The sequence below is a fragment of the Tupaia chinensis genome, unplaced genomic scaffold (genome assembly GCF_000334495.1).
Source record: "Tupaia chinensis unplaced genomic scaffold, TupChi_1.0 Scaffold000147_1, whole genome shotgun sequence".
In the NCBI taxonomy this organism is placed as follows: Eukaryota; Metazoa; Chordata; class Mammalia; order Scandentia; family Tupaiidae; genus Tupaia; species Tupaia belangeri.
Window position 1 is genome coordinate 8,920,319 of NW_006159617.1, and position 18,404 is coordinate 8,938,722.

The following is an 18,404-nucleotide window of genomic DNA, read 5'->3' on the forward strand; positions in this document are numbered from 1 at the left end:
ACAGTTGGGAGGAAGAGGGTTTGATAGGCACAGTAACATTGTCAGTGAGAACATGACTGATGTCTGGAGATGTCAGCATGGATATCTCTTGCCTTCCAGTGCTTCAACTTTGAGGACGTGGCCAACAGGTGGTAAATGAGGAAGGGCCCTGCCTGGATTCTGTCCCTGAGCTCACTGTCCTCTTCAGCCTGCTGTGCTATTTGGCTCCCATTTCTGCTTAAACTCCCAGGCAGGTCCATTGTGCTAGAAGCTGAGCTGAAGGCTGTTGGGAGGTTTGTAGCCAACGTTTCCCTGGTGGGAGCTGCTGGGAGACTACTTTGAAAGGATGAACCTGGACTCCTACCAAATTATCCTCCTGTTGACTTTTGGAAAGCTGAAACTTCAGGCTCTAGAGGTGCAGAGGCAATTTACTGACACTTGTCGTTGGCCCAACTCTCAGTTGGAGACCAGCTTGTTGAGCAGCTGGGTATCAACATGCAGATGCTCTTGCCTCACCCACACACAGCTTCTCTCTAATCTGGTGTCTGCTCTGTGACTTAAATCAATTTTTTCTCTTCAACCAGTGGAGCTTGACACTCTTCCTACCATCTGGTAAAGGCCTTTGAAATGGAGTTTGGCAGTGGCATAGGGAGATGGAGAGTTGGCGGGTAAGATGAGGACAGCTAATAACAGGCACAGAAGTCACAGATATTTACTGAGTGCCCACCTGATGCCAGGCACTGTGCTAAGTGTTTATAACACAATGGTGCACAGGTTATGTGGCTTCAAAGATACTAACAGGCTTCTCAGTGATGGCGGATATGAGAGGAAAGAAAAACGGTGGACATAGAAGGCAAGTGCCACTTTATTTTGATGATAATAATAGCGCCTCTTAGTTTTTTCTCTCTTAAAGATCTCAAAATATCATCTGTCTAGTTTTTATTTTAATCTCTAGGGTTCTATTAGGAGGTAAAAGAAAGGCAATTTTCATGGTGTTCTCCTTTGTAAAACAGGATAGACAGGTCAGTCCTGTAGCACTGTGGTTAAAGGAGTCAGATCCCACATGGCTGACACGGTTCAAATCCCAGCCCCTGAAACTTGAAGAATACATCAGATATGTGTACGTGTATGCCCAAAATCAGAAGGAAAAACAGAGGGAAAAGAATCACAGCATGACCATGCCCCATCGGGGAAGGCTTTCTCTCTCTCCCTCCTTCACTTTGGTGAGCACACTGGTTCTTTGGCACTAGAAAAACAAAAACAAAAAGCAAACACAAAATAGGATAGAAATAAGAAACCCAAATTGAATAGGATTTGCTCAAGATTTTCTTTGTAGTAGGGGAAAGATAGTGATGAATAGATACTAAGATTTCTGATTCCATTTTCCATGCTCCTGTAAAATCAAATAAGAACTACCATCCAAAGCCCCAGTCATTACTGCTGGTCGCATTTTTATTTTTGTTTGAGCTTGATAGATATAAGCTTGGGTCTTGGTTGCCTGTGGATTTCAAAAAAATCAAAGATATCTCACTGAAAGGAACTAATTAGACAAGGCTATTCTTAATCATGTGAAAGCAACATACTCTTGTTTTTAGATAACTTCTGCAAAGGTAAAATCCATTCCTGAAGCCCAATTGGTCCCTGTTCCTGGTCATTGGAAATATAATGTCACAGACCCCACATTGCTCTTGGGAATGGCCCACAGTCTTCTGAACCTCTTGACCCTGTATATTGGACTCACCCACACTCTGTGCTTTTGCTCAACTAAGTTTGTTTTGAAAGCACTTGGCTCAGTTCTCCTTTGCAAGCATACGTGATCCAGACAGACTTGGCTCACAACTTAACTCCACAGGTCAGTTACACAACAAGTAGGAGGAACTTTGAGTATACCCAGCTTTGGGGAAAAAACAGCGTCATAACACCAAGAGCCAAGAGGATGAGCTAATTGCTCAAAAATTGAACTTAGGATATCTCACCACTATGTTCTTCTTCCCCATAACCCTAAGTATGTGAGCTTACATGTAGAAAAGGAGCAAAGGGAACATCAAGAGACACGTCTAAGGAACATGAGAATGCCATAAAGAGTGGAATAAACAGAGTAGACCAAACTTTCTGTGACTGTCACTTATATTCTCTAGGAAAATGGTGTGTGAGTGCAGTCTACTCTGGAATAAAGACAAATATTCAGATGGTCTGTGGGTTGGAGTCAGAATTTGGCTCAGAAACCTGCTGGCTATGTAACTTTGGGCCAACTGCATAAATTCCCTGGACATTGGTTTTCTCATCTATATAATGAGGATAAGGATTCTGAACAGAAAAGGTTACATGGAAGATTAGAGATCATGTTTGTAAAGAATCTACCTAGCTAAGCACCTAGTCGGGAATGCTTCAGCTTTCATTCTCAACAAAGTACTTAAAATATGGTGGTAAAGTTATCTCTTTATACACCCAATTTTTTTAAAGAAAAAAGTTTATTCATTTCTTCCATGAGGGAAGGAAAGAGAGAGAGACACACAGACATCCCAACAAGGTCTTGATTCTGAGTCCACCCGTCAGCTTCGCCAGCCTCAGATTATGGGCACCCATGTGCCAGGAAGGTTTAGGGAGGTCTCTCGATGTGAACCCAGAACCTTCTCTTGTGAGTTAACCTTACAGTGTCACATTTTACTACTGCACCACCATCTAGCCCACATGTATCTATCTTAAATAGTAGTTTGCACTCTGACTGCAGAATCACTCAAGGAGTTTTTAAAAAAATACTTGGGATCAGCACTTGGTGTAATGGCTATGTAGTTGGACTCCCATATAGTCAACTGTGGTTCGATTCCTGTACCCAGTGGTTTAAACTCACGCCGGGCATGTGTGCATGTGTGCCCAAGATCCTGAGAGGAGAATGGAGAAGAAGGGATTGTAGTGTGGCCATCCCCCCTGGGGGGTGATTTCTCACTTTCTGTCTGTCTGTCTCTCTCTGTCCTTCTCATAAGGGCACACACCCTATAGCAAAAACCTCTCCAAAAAAAAAAAAAAAAAACCTCAAACAACAACAACAAAAAAAACCCCTGATAGCTGAGTCTCCCTCCATTCTAATTAAACCAGAAATATTGGAATTATATGCCAGCATTGCACTTTACATCTCTCCAAGTGATTCTAATATGTACCTGAAGCTGAGAATCACTGACCTGTTCAATTTACATGTGACCCCTTTGAGAACACAGAACAAGTTTTATTTATCTTTATATCCTCATGTCTAACCTGATGTAGATGCTCAGTAAGCATTTCTTGAACTTCACTCAAAAGCTGAGAGAAAGTTTTCCAAATTCCCACAATTTGTCTTATATGAGCTAATATATTTCTTGGATGGCAGACAAAGACAAGAGATAGTAGCAATTTGAAAACCTGGAGTAAGGCTCTTGGGCTTTTTAGCTGATAACTCATCTATTGTTCAGATCTCACTGACCACTGGTCCTCTTCTTAACAGTTTCCAGAGGTCAGAGAAGCGAGATCATACTTGGAGCAATTCCATCTGTTTTGTTTGCTTGATTTTGGCTTTTGTTTTCTTCAGTAGTGACTTCTTAGAAGGCGATGTTTTGAGAGGGTCAGGTGGTGGCACAATAGTAACACAACTGGACCCACACAGGAGAGGTTCTGGGTTCATATACTGGGACATCTCTGAGCACCCTGGACATGTTGGCTGACAGAGACTGGGGCAAGATCATGATGTGAAGACCCTGTGGGGATCTTGCTCTCTCTCCCTGTCTGTCTCTTTGTTTTATGGGAGAAAGAAATAAAAAGAAAAAGTTCCTTTTTTTTCCTTTTCTTTTTGGAGAGGTTTTGGCTGTAGGGCGCGTGCGCTCGCCAGAAAGACAGAGAGAGACAGAGAGACAGAAAGCAAGAAATCACCCCCCACCCCAGGGGGGATGGCCACACCACAATCCCTTCTCCTCCATTCTTCTCTTGGGATCTTGGGCATGCACACACACACACACACCCGGCGTGAGTTTAAGCCACCAGTTCCGGGACTCGAACCTCGGTTGACAACGTGGGAGTCCAGCAACATAGCCATTACATTAACTGCTAGTCCCGAAAGAAAAAGTTCCTTTTGAAAGAAGGAAAGCGTTAAACATAGCCAAGGTAAGAAAATGGATGAGGTCAGAGAAGTAGAAGCAAAAAATCATTTAGTCAAGCTTAGAAGGCTCATGTCTGGAATTATTTCACATATAAACACATGAAGTGAGAGTTTGGAATATACCAGTAACATGGAGTGATTACCATGGTGAGATTGTCCCCATTATTCACAATACAGACGTCCCCAACTTATAATTTTTGACTTTACGATGGTGTGAAAGTGGTAGAAGCTGTACTTCAAATTTTGATAGTCAACACTTTATTATAAAATAGGCTTGGCGTTAGATTATTTTGCCCAACTATAAGCTAATGTAAGTATTCTGAGCATATGTAAGGTAGGCTAGACTAAGCTATGTTCAGAAAAGTTAGGTGTGCTATATTAAATGCACTCTCATCTTACAATATTTTCAGCTTAGCAAAGGGTTTACTGGAATGTAACCTCATCAAAGATCAAGGAACACCTGTATTAGATTTGCAGGCCCAAGGTAAGATTGCACCTCTCCACTCGGTGATCTCGGGTATGATCCATGTGACTTGCTTTGACCAAAAATATGTGAGGAGGAGGTACAAGCACCAACTTTCGGGGAAACCTTTAAGAGCAAGGATATTCTTGGCCTCTGCTGTGATGAGCTAGCTGCTCTATCAATTTGGTCCTGGTTTAAGGACCGCCCAGAGGAGTTGTCAGATGAAGAAATCTCCTTTGTTGTTTGAAGTTGTGGAGATCGGGGGGTGTCTGTTATAGCACAATCCTGACTCTCCTAGTATATGTTTAAAACAAGGAGCTTCTAAGCCACCTGTTTCCCCTGTAAAGACAGCATGAATAAAGCTATGCACAAGTTGCTTTAAGCTGATTCTGAACTACCCTGTCATTTCCCATGGATGGTGAGGCTTTGATGTTTCTCTAAATCATTTGTTTCTCCCATCTGTAAAAATCATTGAATTGTGGACGTGAAAGCTGAACTACCTTAAGTGTTTGGCAGAGTGCTTGGTGAGTGATGATGCTTGATAAATATTGGGTCATACAATCCAATTATTTGTGAAATAAACTGAACAAATGATGGGAAAGCGGAGAGTCCAAAACCTGCCATAATTATTTGCTAAATGAATTAATGGAGAAAGTCAGGTTGAAAAAGGGCACTATAAACTTCAAAACATCTGTAAATTCTTCCAACATTGTGCTTTCTTTTTAAAAAGTTTTCTCTCTTCTTAACCCCCACCTGTGAGAGGTATCATTTAGACAATAAAGGAAAGGGGAGACTCTAATGAATGAAAAATGCAAATAATTAGTTTATATTTTTAAAGACGGCCATGTCTGATGGTGCTAGCTTGTTTCTCTTTTCCTCAGCCAATTGTTGATAGCGGATTTATATTTTAATCCTTCCTTGGAAGCTGCTTCTGTGTTTGGTCTTTTTAAGAAAAGAGGCACCATGCGTGGTCTTTTCCCATCTGTCCATAGAGGTGATGGTTGTGAACCACTGGGCAATACACTGAGTTGGCTAGACAGTGGGTGATGCACTAGGTCCCTGGAAGAGAAGTTCTTTATAAATGCTGAGTCTCAGTTTTACAATCAGCAACTGCCTTCCAATTTAAAGGAAACACTGGGGCCAACCTTGTAGCTTAGTGGTTAAAGGAGCCAGATCCCACATGACTGACCACAGTTCAAATCCTGGTCCTGGTGGCTTGAAAAACATACAGGGTGCTTGTGCACATGTGCTCCGAATCCTGACAGGAGGAGAGCCAGTATTAGGTTCCTGTTATAGTTTATACTGTGCAGAGATGGGAAAGGGGACATCATTGAGTTCTTTTTATTTTTTTTTTTGCTGGAGAGTGTGTGCATTCACCAGAGAGTGCCAGAGAGGCAGAGAGGGAGGGAGAGGAGAAAGCAGCTCTCATGGGAAATGGTCATGCTACAATCTCTTCTTCTCCACCTCTACCTCCTTTCCAGATTTGGGGCACACACATGCACCCAGCGTGTTTCTCATGCTGCTGGGTTGAGACTTGAACCTTTTGTTGGCCATGTGGGATTCTGCAGCCTTAACCACTAGGCCATAAATCTGGCCCAGCAAGTTCATTCTAATGTGGAAGTACTTTTCTTTTTAAGTCAGACTTATTGAAATGTAATTTTTGTAGAGTAATACTTAGCCCTTTAGGTGTGTAATTCTATGAACTTACACCAATACATACAGTCATGCGGTCCTCCAACAATCAAGATACAGGATAGTTCCAAAGCCCCAATTACTTTACTCCTGCTTTTTATTTTTATGTTTTTATGCTTTATATTTTTTATGATCATGTGATTATTATTAACCAAAGCTCATAATTTATTTTAAATTTTTTACCTAGTTTTTTTTTTTCTTTTCTGTTTCAGGATCCCATATGGAACTATGATTAGTTGTCATGTCTCCTTACACTCCTCTTGCTGTGACAGTTTCTTAGATTTTACTTGTTTGGTGAGCTTGAGAATTTGAGGAGTACTAGTCATATATTTCATAAAATGTTCCTCAATTAGACTTGTCTGATATTTTCCTTTTTTTTTTTTGCTATAAAGTACATGTGCTTGCCAGAAAGAAACTGAGAATTCATCCCCCTTCCCAGGAAGATGGCCATGCTGCAATCCCTTCGCCTCCATTCTCCTCTCAGGATTTTGGGCAAACATACACACACACCTGGTGTGATTTTTCAAGCCTTTAGGTCTGCAGTTGGTCATGTGGGAGTCCAGTGCCTTAACCACCCTGCTATATGCTGGTCCTGCATTCATCTGATATTTTTTGTTTTCTTTCTTTTTTTTTTTCTTAGAGAAATTTTATGCTATAGGACATGTACACTTGTTGGAGAGACAGAAAGCAAGAAATTACCCCCCTAGGGGGATGGTCACACCACAATCCCGTCTCCTCCATTCTCTCGAGATTTTGGGTATGCATACACGTGTGACTGGCGCGAGCTTTTAAGCTCCTTGAGTCCAGGACTCGAACTGCAGTCAACTATGTGGGAGTCTAGCAATGTAATCATTATGCTATCTGCTGGGTCTCCATCTGATATTTTTCTAATAGTTATTTTGGGGTCATGGTTTTAGGGTAGAAGACTACAGAGGTGAAGTGCTGTTCTCATCACATTCTATCAAGAATACCTACAGTCACTGATTTATTACTGTGGATGTTGACCTTGATCTTCTCAGTGAGGTAGTATTTGTCATGTTTCTGGTTATAATGCCTTTGTCCTCCTGCCCTTTCATACGGTACTCTAGGAAGAAAGTCACCATGTACAGTCCATCCTTAAAGAGTAAGGAGTAACACTTTACTTTCTTAAAAAAGGAGTATGAAAATACGTTATTTGAGTTTCTTCTGCACAAAACGTTTGTCTTCTAGCCTTTATTTATTTAACCCTTTACTTATATCTGTATAAACTCATGGATGTTTAACTTATACTTTGGGTTATCACCTAATACTACCTTATACTGCTGCTCAGATTTTTCCAGCTTCGATCACTGCAGACCATTTTGGTTGATCCCTTTCCCCTGCCTTCATCGTTGTGGGTGTTTTCCCTGTCGAGCACTTCCTCACTTTCTGTTGTTACATGATGCTGCAGGCTCATTTGTTTATTTCCTGCCCCAGTACCCAAATCAACAAAACTCCAAGGAGTTTTGTTTTCTTTTAGTGAAGAATGGTATTAGAAACCAAGATCTGGGCACTAGGTGTGCTTATCACTAGAGTGCTGTTGCTTCGAGTTTTTCTCAGGTGATAGAGTTTGAATTTTTTTTTTTTTTTGGTAGAGGTTGTTTTGCTTTAGGGTGTATGTGTTCACCAGAGAGAGACAGAGAGACAGAGACATGAGAGGGAATATGAGAATTCAACCCCCAGGGAGGATGGCCATGCCACAGTCCTTTCTCCTCTATTTTTCTATTTTTTTCCTGGGATTTTGGGCATGTGTGCCCATGTGAGTTTCAAGCCATAGGATCTGGGATTTGAACCATGTTCAACCATGTGGGAGTCCAGGGACATAACTGCCATGCCATCTACTATCCCTAGAGCATGAAGGGTTTTTTTTTTTTTTTTCTTTTTGCGATATGGCGTGTACACTCACCAGAGAGACTGAGAGACAGAAAGTAAGAAAGAAATCAACCCAGGGGGGATGGCCATGCCACAATCTCTTCTCCAGTCTCTTCTTAGGATTTTGGGTATGCACACACACGTGAATTTTAAGTCGCTGGGTCTGGAACTTGAATCACAGTAAACTACGTGGAAGCCCAGCAACCTAACCAACGTAACCATTACACCATCTACTGGTCAAAGGGCATGAAGTTTTTTTTTTTTTTTTTTTTTTTTTTAAAAAAAAACTTTAAAAGAGTATTTCTTTCTTTCTTCTAAGAGTCACACACACACACACACACACACACACACACACACACACACACGTACGCACACGCACACACACACAGCCTCCCCAGCAGTGTACTCACACTGAAGTCTACTCCCAGCCTCAGCCAGCCCTGGATCACGGGCACATACGTGCCTGGCAAACTCGAGGAAGTCTCTGGTGCAACCAGGAACCCTCCCACGTGGATCTGCCTCACAGAGCAGCATACTTATCATTATGCTCATTTAAAGATAATTTCAAACCCACTTACAGGCTGAAATAGTACAATAAACAGCTTTGTATAATTCACTTAGATCTTTATTTTTTTCTAAACCATTTGAAAATAAGTTGTACACATCATGACATTTCACACCTTCTCATGCTTATTCTATATCTGCTAAATAAAGGACCTACTTCTACACAACTACAATGTGGTTCTCACAACTGAGGAAACATTAACTCAGCAATTTTAGCCGGTCATAATCCGGTATTTCTAATTGTTCCCAAACCTTTTAAGAATCTAGACTCAAATCAACTTATGTATTTTCTTGATTATTTTCTTTATTATCTTTAACTTAATTCTCTTAATTTTTCTTTTATAATATTGAATTTTTCTTTAAGAGAACAGTCCAGTCATCCCATGGACTCCTTTTATGAGGCCAGCATTACTCTGATACCAAAAATAACAAGAGCACTGTAAGAAATTATTGGGCAATATAACTAATAAAAATAGGTGTAAAAGTCCACCACAAAAATACTAACAAATTCAATCGACAGCACATGACAATGATCGTACACCAAAAGCAAGTGGAACTTACCCATGGGATGCAGCATGGTTCAACATAAAGCATAGCAAAAAATGTGATGAACCACATTAACAGAAATAAGACTAATAATCATATGGCATTTCTATAGATACAAAAAGGAATTTGGCAAAGCTCAACAAATTCTTCATGATAAAAACTCTTAACAAATTAGGTATAGAAGAAATGTATCTCAACATAATAAAGGCCATATGTGACAAACTCACAGGTAATATCAGATGAGTCAGCAGCAAAAGTGCAAAGCTTTTCCATTGTACTATGAGGACTACCTCCAAATTAATCTTTTTTTTTTTTTTTTTTTTTTAGGTGATAGGGTATATGCAGTCACCAGAGAGTCAGAAACACACAGAGAGAGGGAAAGTGAGAAATCAGCCTCTGGGTGGGAGGGGTAGATGAGATGGGCAGGTCAGATGGCCATGCCATAATCTAATCTCCTTCATTCTCTTCTTGGAATTTTGGGCACACACGCACACATGCCCCATGGGATTTTTCAACCTGCCAGGTCTGGGACCTGAACCTCAGAGTTGAGTATGTAGGATCCAGATGCCTTAACCTCCCTGCTGGCCCAAGTTAATCTTTTTTTTTTTTTTTTTTTTTTTTAGGTTATTGCCATAGGGCATGTGCACTTGCCAGAGAGAGAGAGAGAGAGAGAGAGAGCAAGACAGTGAGAAGGAAAGTGAGAAATCACCCACAGGGATGGGTCGGAGGACGGTCATGCCACAATCCCTTCATCTCCTTTCTCTTTCTGGGATTTTGAGCAGGCATGTCTCGTATCTTGTGTAATTTACAAGCCAACAGGTCTGGGACTCAAATCATGGTCAGCCATGGGGGAGCCCAGCACTGTAACCATTACACCACCCCCTCCCCCCCAATTAAACTTTTAAAATACCTCTTATAAACACACATACAACTCTCTCTCACTATTTTAAAGAACCTTTGATTATTTCCTTTCACCACAGAATACTTTAAACTCACTAGTCTGGAATTTAAGATTTGGTTTTCAACACTTCTCCAGACTTCTCTTTACCTACTCTCTTATATTTACTTATTTCTTCTGCAAAATGAGTACACTCATGGTCCTAGAATCCATGACAGAAATGGTTTCTCTGAGCCTTTTTTCCCTGCCATTGTCCAAGTTCTAAGACCCTTCTGAGTGCAGACTTCGTTCTCGCTGATGTAAATTGCCTGCAAACGTGAAGGCTCATCTCAAATCCCACCTTCTCCCATGCTTCCTTGACCCTTCAGTGCCCAGGGGTTCCCTTCTTTTCTAAATGCTGTCATTTGTGTATTTGTCTCCTTTTTTGGCACTTAATTTATCTGGCCGCCTTCTTTTTTTCTAATCACTTGAAGTGTAGAAATTTGCATATATTTACCCCAAGAGCAAGGACTATAGACATTTTGGTGAACAAATATTAATGGGTTTTCATTACTTCTTTCTGAGTCAAAATAAAGACACATTGACATCTATTAATATTGATGAGATAAGGAAGTAAAGAGATCTTATGCAACTTGATTAAAATCAATCAGTAGTGATATAGTCTGTTCCTGAGTCTTAGGTTACAGTCAAGTGTCATACCTATTACTATATTACCTAAGTACGAACAAAAAAGTATGCCTCAAAACATTATGTAGGGGCAGGCAGTTGACAAGGTGGTTAAGGTGTTGGACTCTCACATGGCTGACCATGGTTTTAATCCCAGACCTGGTGGCTTGCTTTCTCATTTTCTCTCTCTCTCTCTGTCTGTATTTGGTGAGCACACATGCCCTGTAGCAAATTAAAAAACACTAATAATGATTTAAAAAATTAAATAATTCTTATAAAAAAAACCCACTATGTAAAAATTACTCCATTTACTTCTCCCCTCAGGGAAGACAGAATTTTCAGTGACATAACCATTATGCCATCAGCTAGTCCCTATAAAGGTTTTTAATAAATTTCTACTTTAACACTTGGAGAAAAAAAAAAGGAATTTAGACCACTTAGATTTATCTTAGTTAAGATGTTCATTTAAGATACTATCAAAGAAGTTGCCATCAAATATGCCTGGAATGAAATAGCATTATGTAAAATAATGTTTGCTTACAGCCTGATAAAGAAGAGAAATATAACTTCATAATAATAAAACACCTTTGTTCCACCCCGAAGTATTAAATTCAATATATTCTTTCTGACAAAATCATAATTTTTTGGAATATTTTCTTGCAATGACAAATAGCTAGCTCCACCTAGAAATGAGATGAGATCCTAGTTAATGTGGAATTCAAGTTTTTCTTTATTAAGTGTAGAAGATGTATATTAACCTATAGTGCACTAAATATCTGGAAAGGAATACAAAACTTTGGGGGGAAAAATCCATGTTTCCAACAATTAATCAATATATAATGTAGATAAGATGTCTCAAAGTGACTGATTTCACTTTTCTTTAAGTCTCTAGAGATTGTCTAGACATGGTCCAAAAATGAATCTGCATTATTAAAATAGAATAAAGTTAAGTTCTCTCCAAAGGATGGTTTCTTCTCACAAGAAACATCTCAAAAAAGACTACAGTAAATTATTCATAACTTTTAAGTTCATATTCATATCTTATTAAAATTATAAAATTTAATAAGCCATGTACTCTTTAAATCTTCCTTATTGTTCTATTTCATAAAAAATCATTTATTTTTCATTGTATGATTTCTTTTCTCTTCTTCTTGGCCTATAGACAAAGTATGGATAGAGAAAACATCAAATTTAAATTCCTGGTTGCCTGAGTCATACTTTGAATTTGGGCAACTCTTAAGTTCAGTTTGACGAACATTTATATATTAATTACGCATTTACTATGTTCCAGACACTGCTAGTTCTTTTGAGAACACAGCATATAAGTCACAGAACTAGCTCTGAAGCAGTTTAGTGTCTAAGCAGAAAGATAGGGACATAACCAAATATTATACTAGTCAACTGTAAAAAGTATTGTCAGGGACCTGCAGGTGTCATAGTAGTTAAAGCACTGGATTCCACATGGCAACTACAGTTCAAGTCCTAGACCTGGTGGCTTGAAAATTATGTTGGGTGCGTGTGCATGCCTGCCCAGGATCCCAGGAGGAGAATAGGAGAAGGGATTGCGGAGTGGCCATGCCCCCTGGGGAGTGATTTCTCACTTTCCCTCTCACTATTTCTCTCTGTCTCTCCTCTCCAGTGAGCGCACATGGTCTATGGGGGGAAAAATAGTATTGTCATTGGCCTGCAAATAAAGGGAAGTAAAAAAAGGGAAAATTTGTTCTATTAGAGAGATCAACAAAGCTTTCAGCAATAAAGTGATAATTGAGTTCAGCCAAGTCAACTCAAGAATACACAGCTCAATACATAGAGTTTATGAATGAGGACAAATATTAAATTTAGAATGAGAAATTAGTAGCATTTAGAATACTTTTGTCACCCTCTCTGGTGATCTCAACACACTTTAAAAATATTTATTTAATTTTATTTATTGTTGTTATTACTATTATTCTTTAGTTTGCTATAGGGCACAAGGCCTCTCCAGAAAGGGAAAGTGAAGAAAACCAGCCACCAGGTCCGGGCCTTGAACCAAGGTCAGCCCTGTGGAAGTCCAGTGTCTTAATCACCACCTGCTGGCCCAGATCCCATTGCACTTTGTACCTATCACTGTTCTAACATGTTGCCTCATAACAGGTTTTCTTCCAGGCATGTCACTGTGACAGAGGGGGCCTTACGGAATCACAGCCACGTCACCTTTGAATTCCCAGTATCCAGGTGAGCAAATGGCACATAGCAGAAAATTCAAGTTTTTAGAGAAACAAATGAATATTTGAATATTCATATTTGAATCGGTTTGTAAAGTGAATCAAGCTTTCCAATTTATCACTTTTTAAAAATCACTTATTTTGGATTGTGAGTCCCGATAGCAGTGTGCTATGAAATTTGTTTTCCAGCAGTTTCACTTTGGCCCCATCTTGAACTGGGCCAGCTAAGAGGAGGGTGGGCACAGAGCAGATCCCTATTTATTGAGGTTATCCTGTCGCTGTTTCCACCCCTGTGCTGGGAGCCTCGCTGATCCCAAGCTCACCTCGCTGATCCCAAGCTCACACACCTGCCTACAATCCTTCTGAGGTGTCTTAAAGATGTAGAAGGACTGTCTACTTTATGCTTGACAGCATGGCCGTCATTGAACAGAGCCAAGGTTAAGATCCCATGTATACTCCACCCCCTGCCCCCACCATGCTGAACAAAGATGCTAGCTTAAGCACAACAGCAGTGGTGCAAAAGGGTACCACAGAGATTAGCTGAGGTATAAAACCTAATAAAAATATATTACCTGGAATGAACACAAAGTGAAATCAAAATAGTCAAAACATTTATCATTGCTCCCTGCAAAATCACCTCCTAGATACCGGAATTTGCTTTTTTTTGGGGTTAATTTTTGTGCCATTATTACTTATGCTCAGGGTTATTTGTGACTCCTAGATAACTAGCATTTTACTCTTAAGTCCTTGACTTGTAATATCACTCCCTTCCTGAGTCTGAATTTATTTCTGTGTTTTATTTTTCTGTAAAATATACCTCATTTCACAATGGAAGATAATGGGGGAATAGTATTTGAGCTTCTAGAAACTTTATTTTGTAGCTACAGATATTCTAGAAGATACATATTTTCCATTTAAGGCAAGGAGAGGTGGTGACAGCCATAAGATAAATGATCATTTATGCTTAATAGTTAAGAGTTAAGGAAACCCAGTAAAAAGTTTACTTCAGTATGCCACAACCTCAGCCCTTACAACTTTATAAGTGGTCTATAGAACAGTACTGGCTTCACCAGGTAGCACATGAAGAATGCAAATTCTTGGGGCCAGCAGGTAGTATTGTAGTTAAGATGCTGGACTCCCGCTGGACTGAGGTGTGTGTCATGCTGGGTAAAGTCTCTTTACAATCTAAATGATGTATAGCGATTAAATGTATAAACAATAATTAAAATTAATAAATAAAAAAATTATAAAAAAAAGATGCTGGACTCCCACATGGCTGATGCGGTTCAAGTCCTGGACCTGGAAGCTTACTTTTTCACTTTCCCTCTCTCTCTTTCTTTCTGTCTCTCTCTGGTAAGCACACATGCCCTATAACAAATTAAAATAATAATAATAATAAATAAAATTAGATAAAATAGTTCTATAAATTCTCACCCTCTCTACCCCATCAGAGTCTGCATTTTAACAAATTTTCTGCATGACTTGTGTTCACATGAAAGTTTTAGAAGTGCTAATTAGCCAATCACAGAGCTTCAGAGGAGCTCCACAAACAGAAATGAGACCATGAATCTTTACTTCCGTTTGGATTTTCTTTGAAAAGTCTTACATGCTGGTTATTTTCTGTATCTTGTCCAAACTTACATTAAGATATGACCCTAGGGGGACCAGCAGTTAGCGTAATGGCTATGTCGCTGGACTTCCACGTAGTCGACCGCGGTTCGCGTTCCGGACTCGGTGGCTTAAAACTCACGCTGGGTCCATGTGCGTGCGTGTCCAAGATCCCAAGAGGAGAATGGAGGAGAAGGGATTGCGGCGTGGCCATCCCCCCTGGGGGGTGATTTCTCGCTTTCTGTCTCTATGTCTCTGTCTGTCTGGCGAGCGCATGCGCCCTATAGCAAAAACCTCTCAAAAAAAAAAAAGAAAAAGGTATGACCCTAGGATTTTGTGACCTCCCTATTTCTACTTTCTGTTCAGTCTGATGGTGCTGTGTTACAAACTGTTCCCATGACCTCCTCTACTAGAGAACGAGGCATACAAGAGGAGAAGGGAGGAACCCTGCTCTGAGTTAGAGAACTGTATGGAAGACCAACAAGTGCATCTGACTGCATGAGAGAATTTCAACTCCACTCTTCCCATGATATTTTCTTTCCTAAGAGTTGTTTTATGGTCCGAGAAATAGATCCATTTTCTTAAAGGAAAATCCCCAGTCCCTCAATCCACAAGCTTTTATGTTTCACACACAAGGTGCATTAGAATGATTGGTCCTTTCTTTGCTTGAGTTTATGCACTGCTCATCTTTGAAATTTGTCACCTTGAGAAGCTGCAGAAAGGCGGAGTCCTAGGCACCTTGAAGCATGGGTGCTGATAGGTCTGTCTTGCCAAGCTAAGAACCAGAGGAAAACATGCCACTGTCCTTTCCTGAACTTGCGTTTCAAAGACAAGACACCTATTTGTTGCCTTCAAAGCATGCATCTCTTCACTGTGACCCTGTTTGTACTGGAGTAAGCCAACTTAATAAATGTGGATGTGACACTGATGACAATGATAAGAGTCCCCGCTGAAAAAATGACAGGATGATGTGTAAAAAAGGACACAGCCATTACAAGTCTTTCAGTAACAAAGGCAAATGACATACCTAGGCTGCATCCCAGACATCCTTCTTCACAAGACACACATTCTTCATAGTCTGGGTCTTGAACTTCATCTATACAGTGAGAAGAGTGAAAAACACTACTCATTTCCACTGAGTGCAGATGCATTCATCGTTATGAAAATACGTTGGTGTATAGCTCATTTTAAGTAGCTCATAGAGCAATGATGAGGCCCAGAGCCAACCTTGAGGATACCTGTGTCATCCACTTTATTATCTCCTTATATTAATTTAATAGATTGGATCAGCTTGATTGGATACAAATAGAACAAAATTGGTCTACACAGCATGCAACCAGTGTTTAAGTAAAGCTGGTAGACTTTCTTTATTAAAGATATCAGTTCTGCTTCTAGGAAAATGGAATTGGTTTATAAATGAACAGGCTCTGTCTCTCTTTTTATCTGCCCTACTGAACACTTCAAAAAAATATTTTACTACACTCATAAACATTAAGGAGAAACAAAAATGAGTTTCTTAATTATTCTAAAAGTGTCGTGGAACTCTCTTCAGCACCAGAACAGACATAATTCTTATATAGACCAGAGTAGCAGTCTGTAGCGTTCTTACATAGAAGAGAGGCAGAACTATAACTGTTATTTTTTAATTTTCCTCTTCCCATAGAAGATAACAAATTGGGTAATAACAATAACACATGCAATTCACAGGCCATTTTAATACTTTCAAGTAGTTTTAGGCAGGCTGATTCTCAGTGCTTTTTCACAGCAGCTCTGTTTGATGCTATGCTTTCCCTATCACAAATAAAGACACTAAACCATGGAGAAATTGCATTATTTTGCACAGGGTCTCATATCTAGTAATAGGGAGAAAGAAAACTGTTGACCAGGACTTTATGATTGTAATCGCATTTTCTCTCCACTATATCCTGTTCACAAAATCCTCCCAATCAAGATAACTATGACCTTGGATAGTGTCAGAAAACCCAGAGTAAGGATGTAAGGGGGGAAGATAGGAGGGCAACTACCAGTGTCCCCACTTGACACACAGAGCCACCCATAGGCATCCCAACTGCCAACATTAGAGCCAGGAAGGCAATGTAAGTCTTGAGGAGATCTAGGGGTACAGACCCCCTCTAACATTCTGGAGCTAGGCAGGGGCCCCAGCTAGTCTTACCTTGTCCGCACTTTAACTTCTGGCAGGTGAGGTTGGTGGGGACCAGAACGTGGCCACTCATGCATTTGGTGCAGTCATGTGGGCCATGGCACAGCTCACAGTTGTCTGAGCAGGGCAGGCAGATAGACCCCTGGGCAGGGTAATGGCCCACCGGGCAGCTCTCTCGACACTCCCCTTGGTACAAGAAGTGCTCTTTGCCATGCTTGTCTGTCCAGTTAGAGTGGCAAAAAAAGAGGAAAAGTGTACAAAATTAGTCATGAAGCTAATATAATGTAAGACATTTTATTTTAAAAAGATACGACTAAGATTTTGCTCCTGGGGGACCCAGGTATAGACTGGACTTAATGAAAAGTGCAGTATCCTAGTACTTGAAAAGTTTTCCTTGCAGGGGATCAGTTTCCAATATTTTATATATTTGAGTGAACAGCCACAACTATCTGCGATGTCATTGCAAAACCACAAAAAGTATTCTGTGAACAAGTAGAGCTCAAAATATGTTGAACTTTCCCAAGGGCTCCTTTGGTTATCTGTGGAACCTCTTGGACTTGGGGGGCTGTAGAGATCCCAAGAAAATAAGCATATGATTGATAAGAGACATGTTTTATCAAGGTGTAATTTTTTTTTTTGGCCATAGGGTCACATGTGCTCACTAGAGAGAGACAGAGAGAGGAAAAGCAGAAAATCACTCCCAGTGGGGATGGTCATGCCATAGTCCTTTCTCCATTCTGCTTTTGGGGTTTTGGGCATGCACACACATGTGCCTGGTGTGATTTTCAAGACACTGAATCAGAACTTAAACAGCTTTTGGCCATGTGGACATTCAGCCCGTTAACCACCACCCCACTTGCTGGCCCCTGAAAGTGCAATCTTTTAAAATGATTTTAAATGATCAAAATCACACACTTGTGTTTCCTAAGGTCTGAATATTTTTACAACGTGCAATTTCTATTAAGACAGCTTATTGATCAAGCACATTTCTGACACCTTCTCATTCATTCTTGAAGGTTTCCCTCAACCCTGACCTCTTTAAGAAAAGAATTTGCAGTATCTGCAGCATAACAGACTATGGGAATTTGTTCCCATAGGGAATAGAAAATTCTAATCAATTAGAAAGCATTGCACTTAGTTACCAAGGATTAAATCCATCACACATATAAACAACAATAAGGTTCATAGAGATGCAACTAGAACTTTCCTACTTCCGCTCTCCTAGGTTTTGTGCTGCGTGGGCTCAGAGCATCCATCAGATTTCTCATATGTCCCTGCCTATGAAGAGCAGCCAATCTGTGTTACTCAGAATAACCAGGGTCTAGTGTCCACTCATCATGTGATCTACTGCACAGAGATCCAGAGCCACTGACCTCCAAGATGCAAGGTCTGTGACTGAAGATAGCACTTGACCCCGTGTTGCAAATGCAGGAGCTAAAAATCAGTGTAATGTTGGGTTGAATCACATATAGTGAGCCAGTATTTGTCACTAATCTATAAATATGGCACTTTCAAATAGTTTACCCTATTTCATTTTATTTTTTATTTAATCAAAGCTCTGATTCAGATACCATCTGAAAAACCAACCCTTGGAGCATAGCCTCTCA

General features: G+C 40.2%; 1 protein-coding gene across 1 annotated transcript in view; it reads right to left on the minus strand.

Annotated features, from left to right (window-relative positions):
* PCSK5 (proprotein convertase subtilisin/kexin type 5) overlaps positions 1 to 18,404 on the minus strand; it is a 537,419-nt gene that overhangs the window by 104,074 nt on the left and 414,941 nt on the right. The window contains exons 23-24 of the mRNA XM_014586632.2: positions 16,810 to 17,016; positions 15,664 to 15,732 (exon numbers count right to left, since the gene is read on the minus strand). Coding sequence (XP_014442118.1) covers positions 15,664 to 15,732; positions 16,810 to 17,016 — 276 coding nt within the window. The remainder of the gene's footprint in view (positions 1 to 15,663; positions 15,733 to 16,809; positions 17,017 to 18,404) is intronic.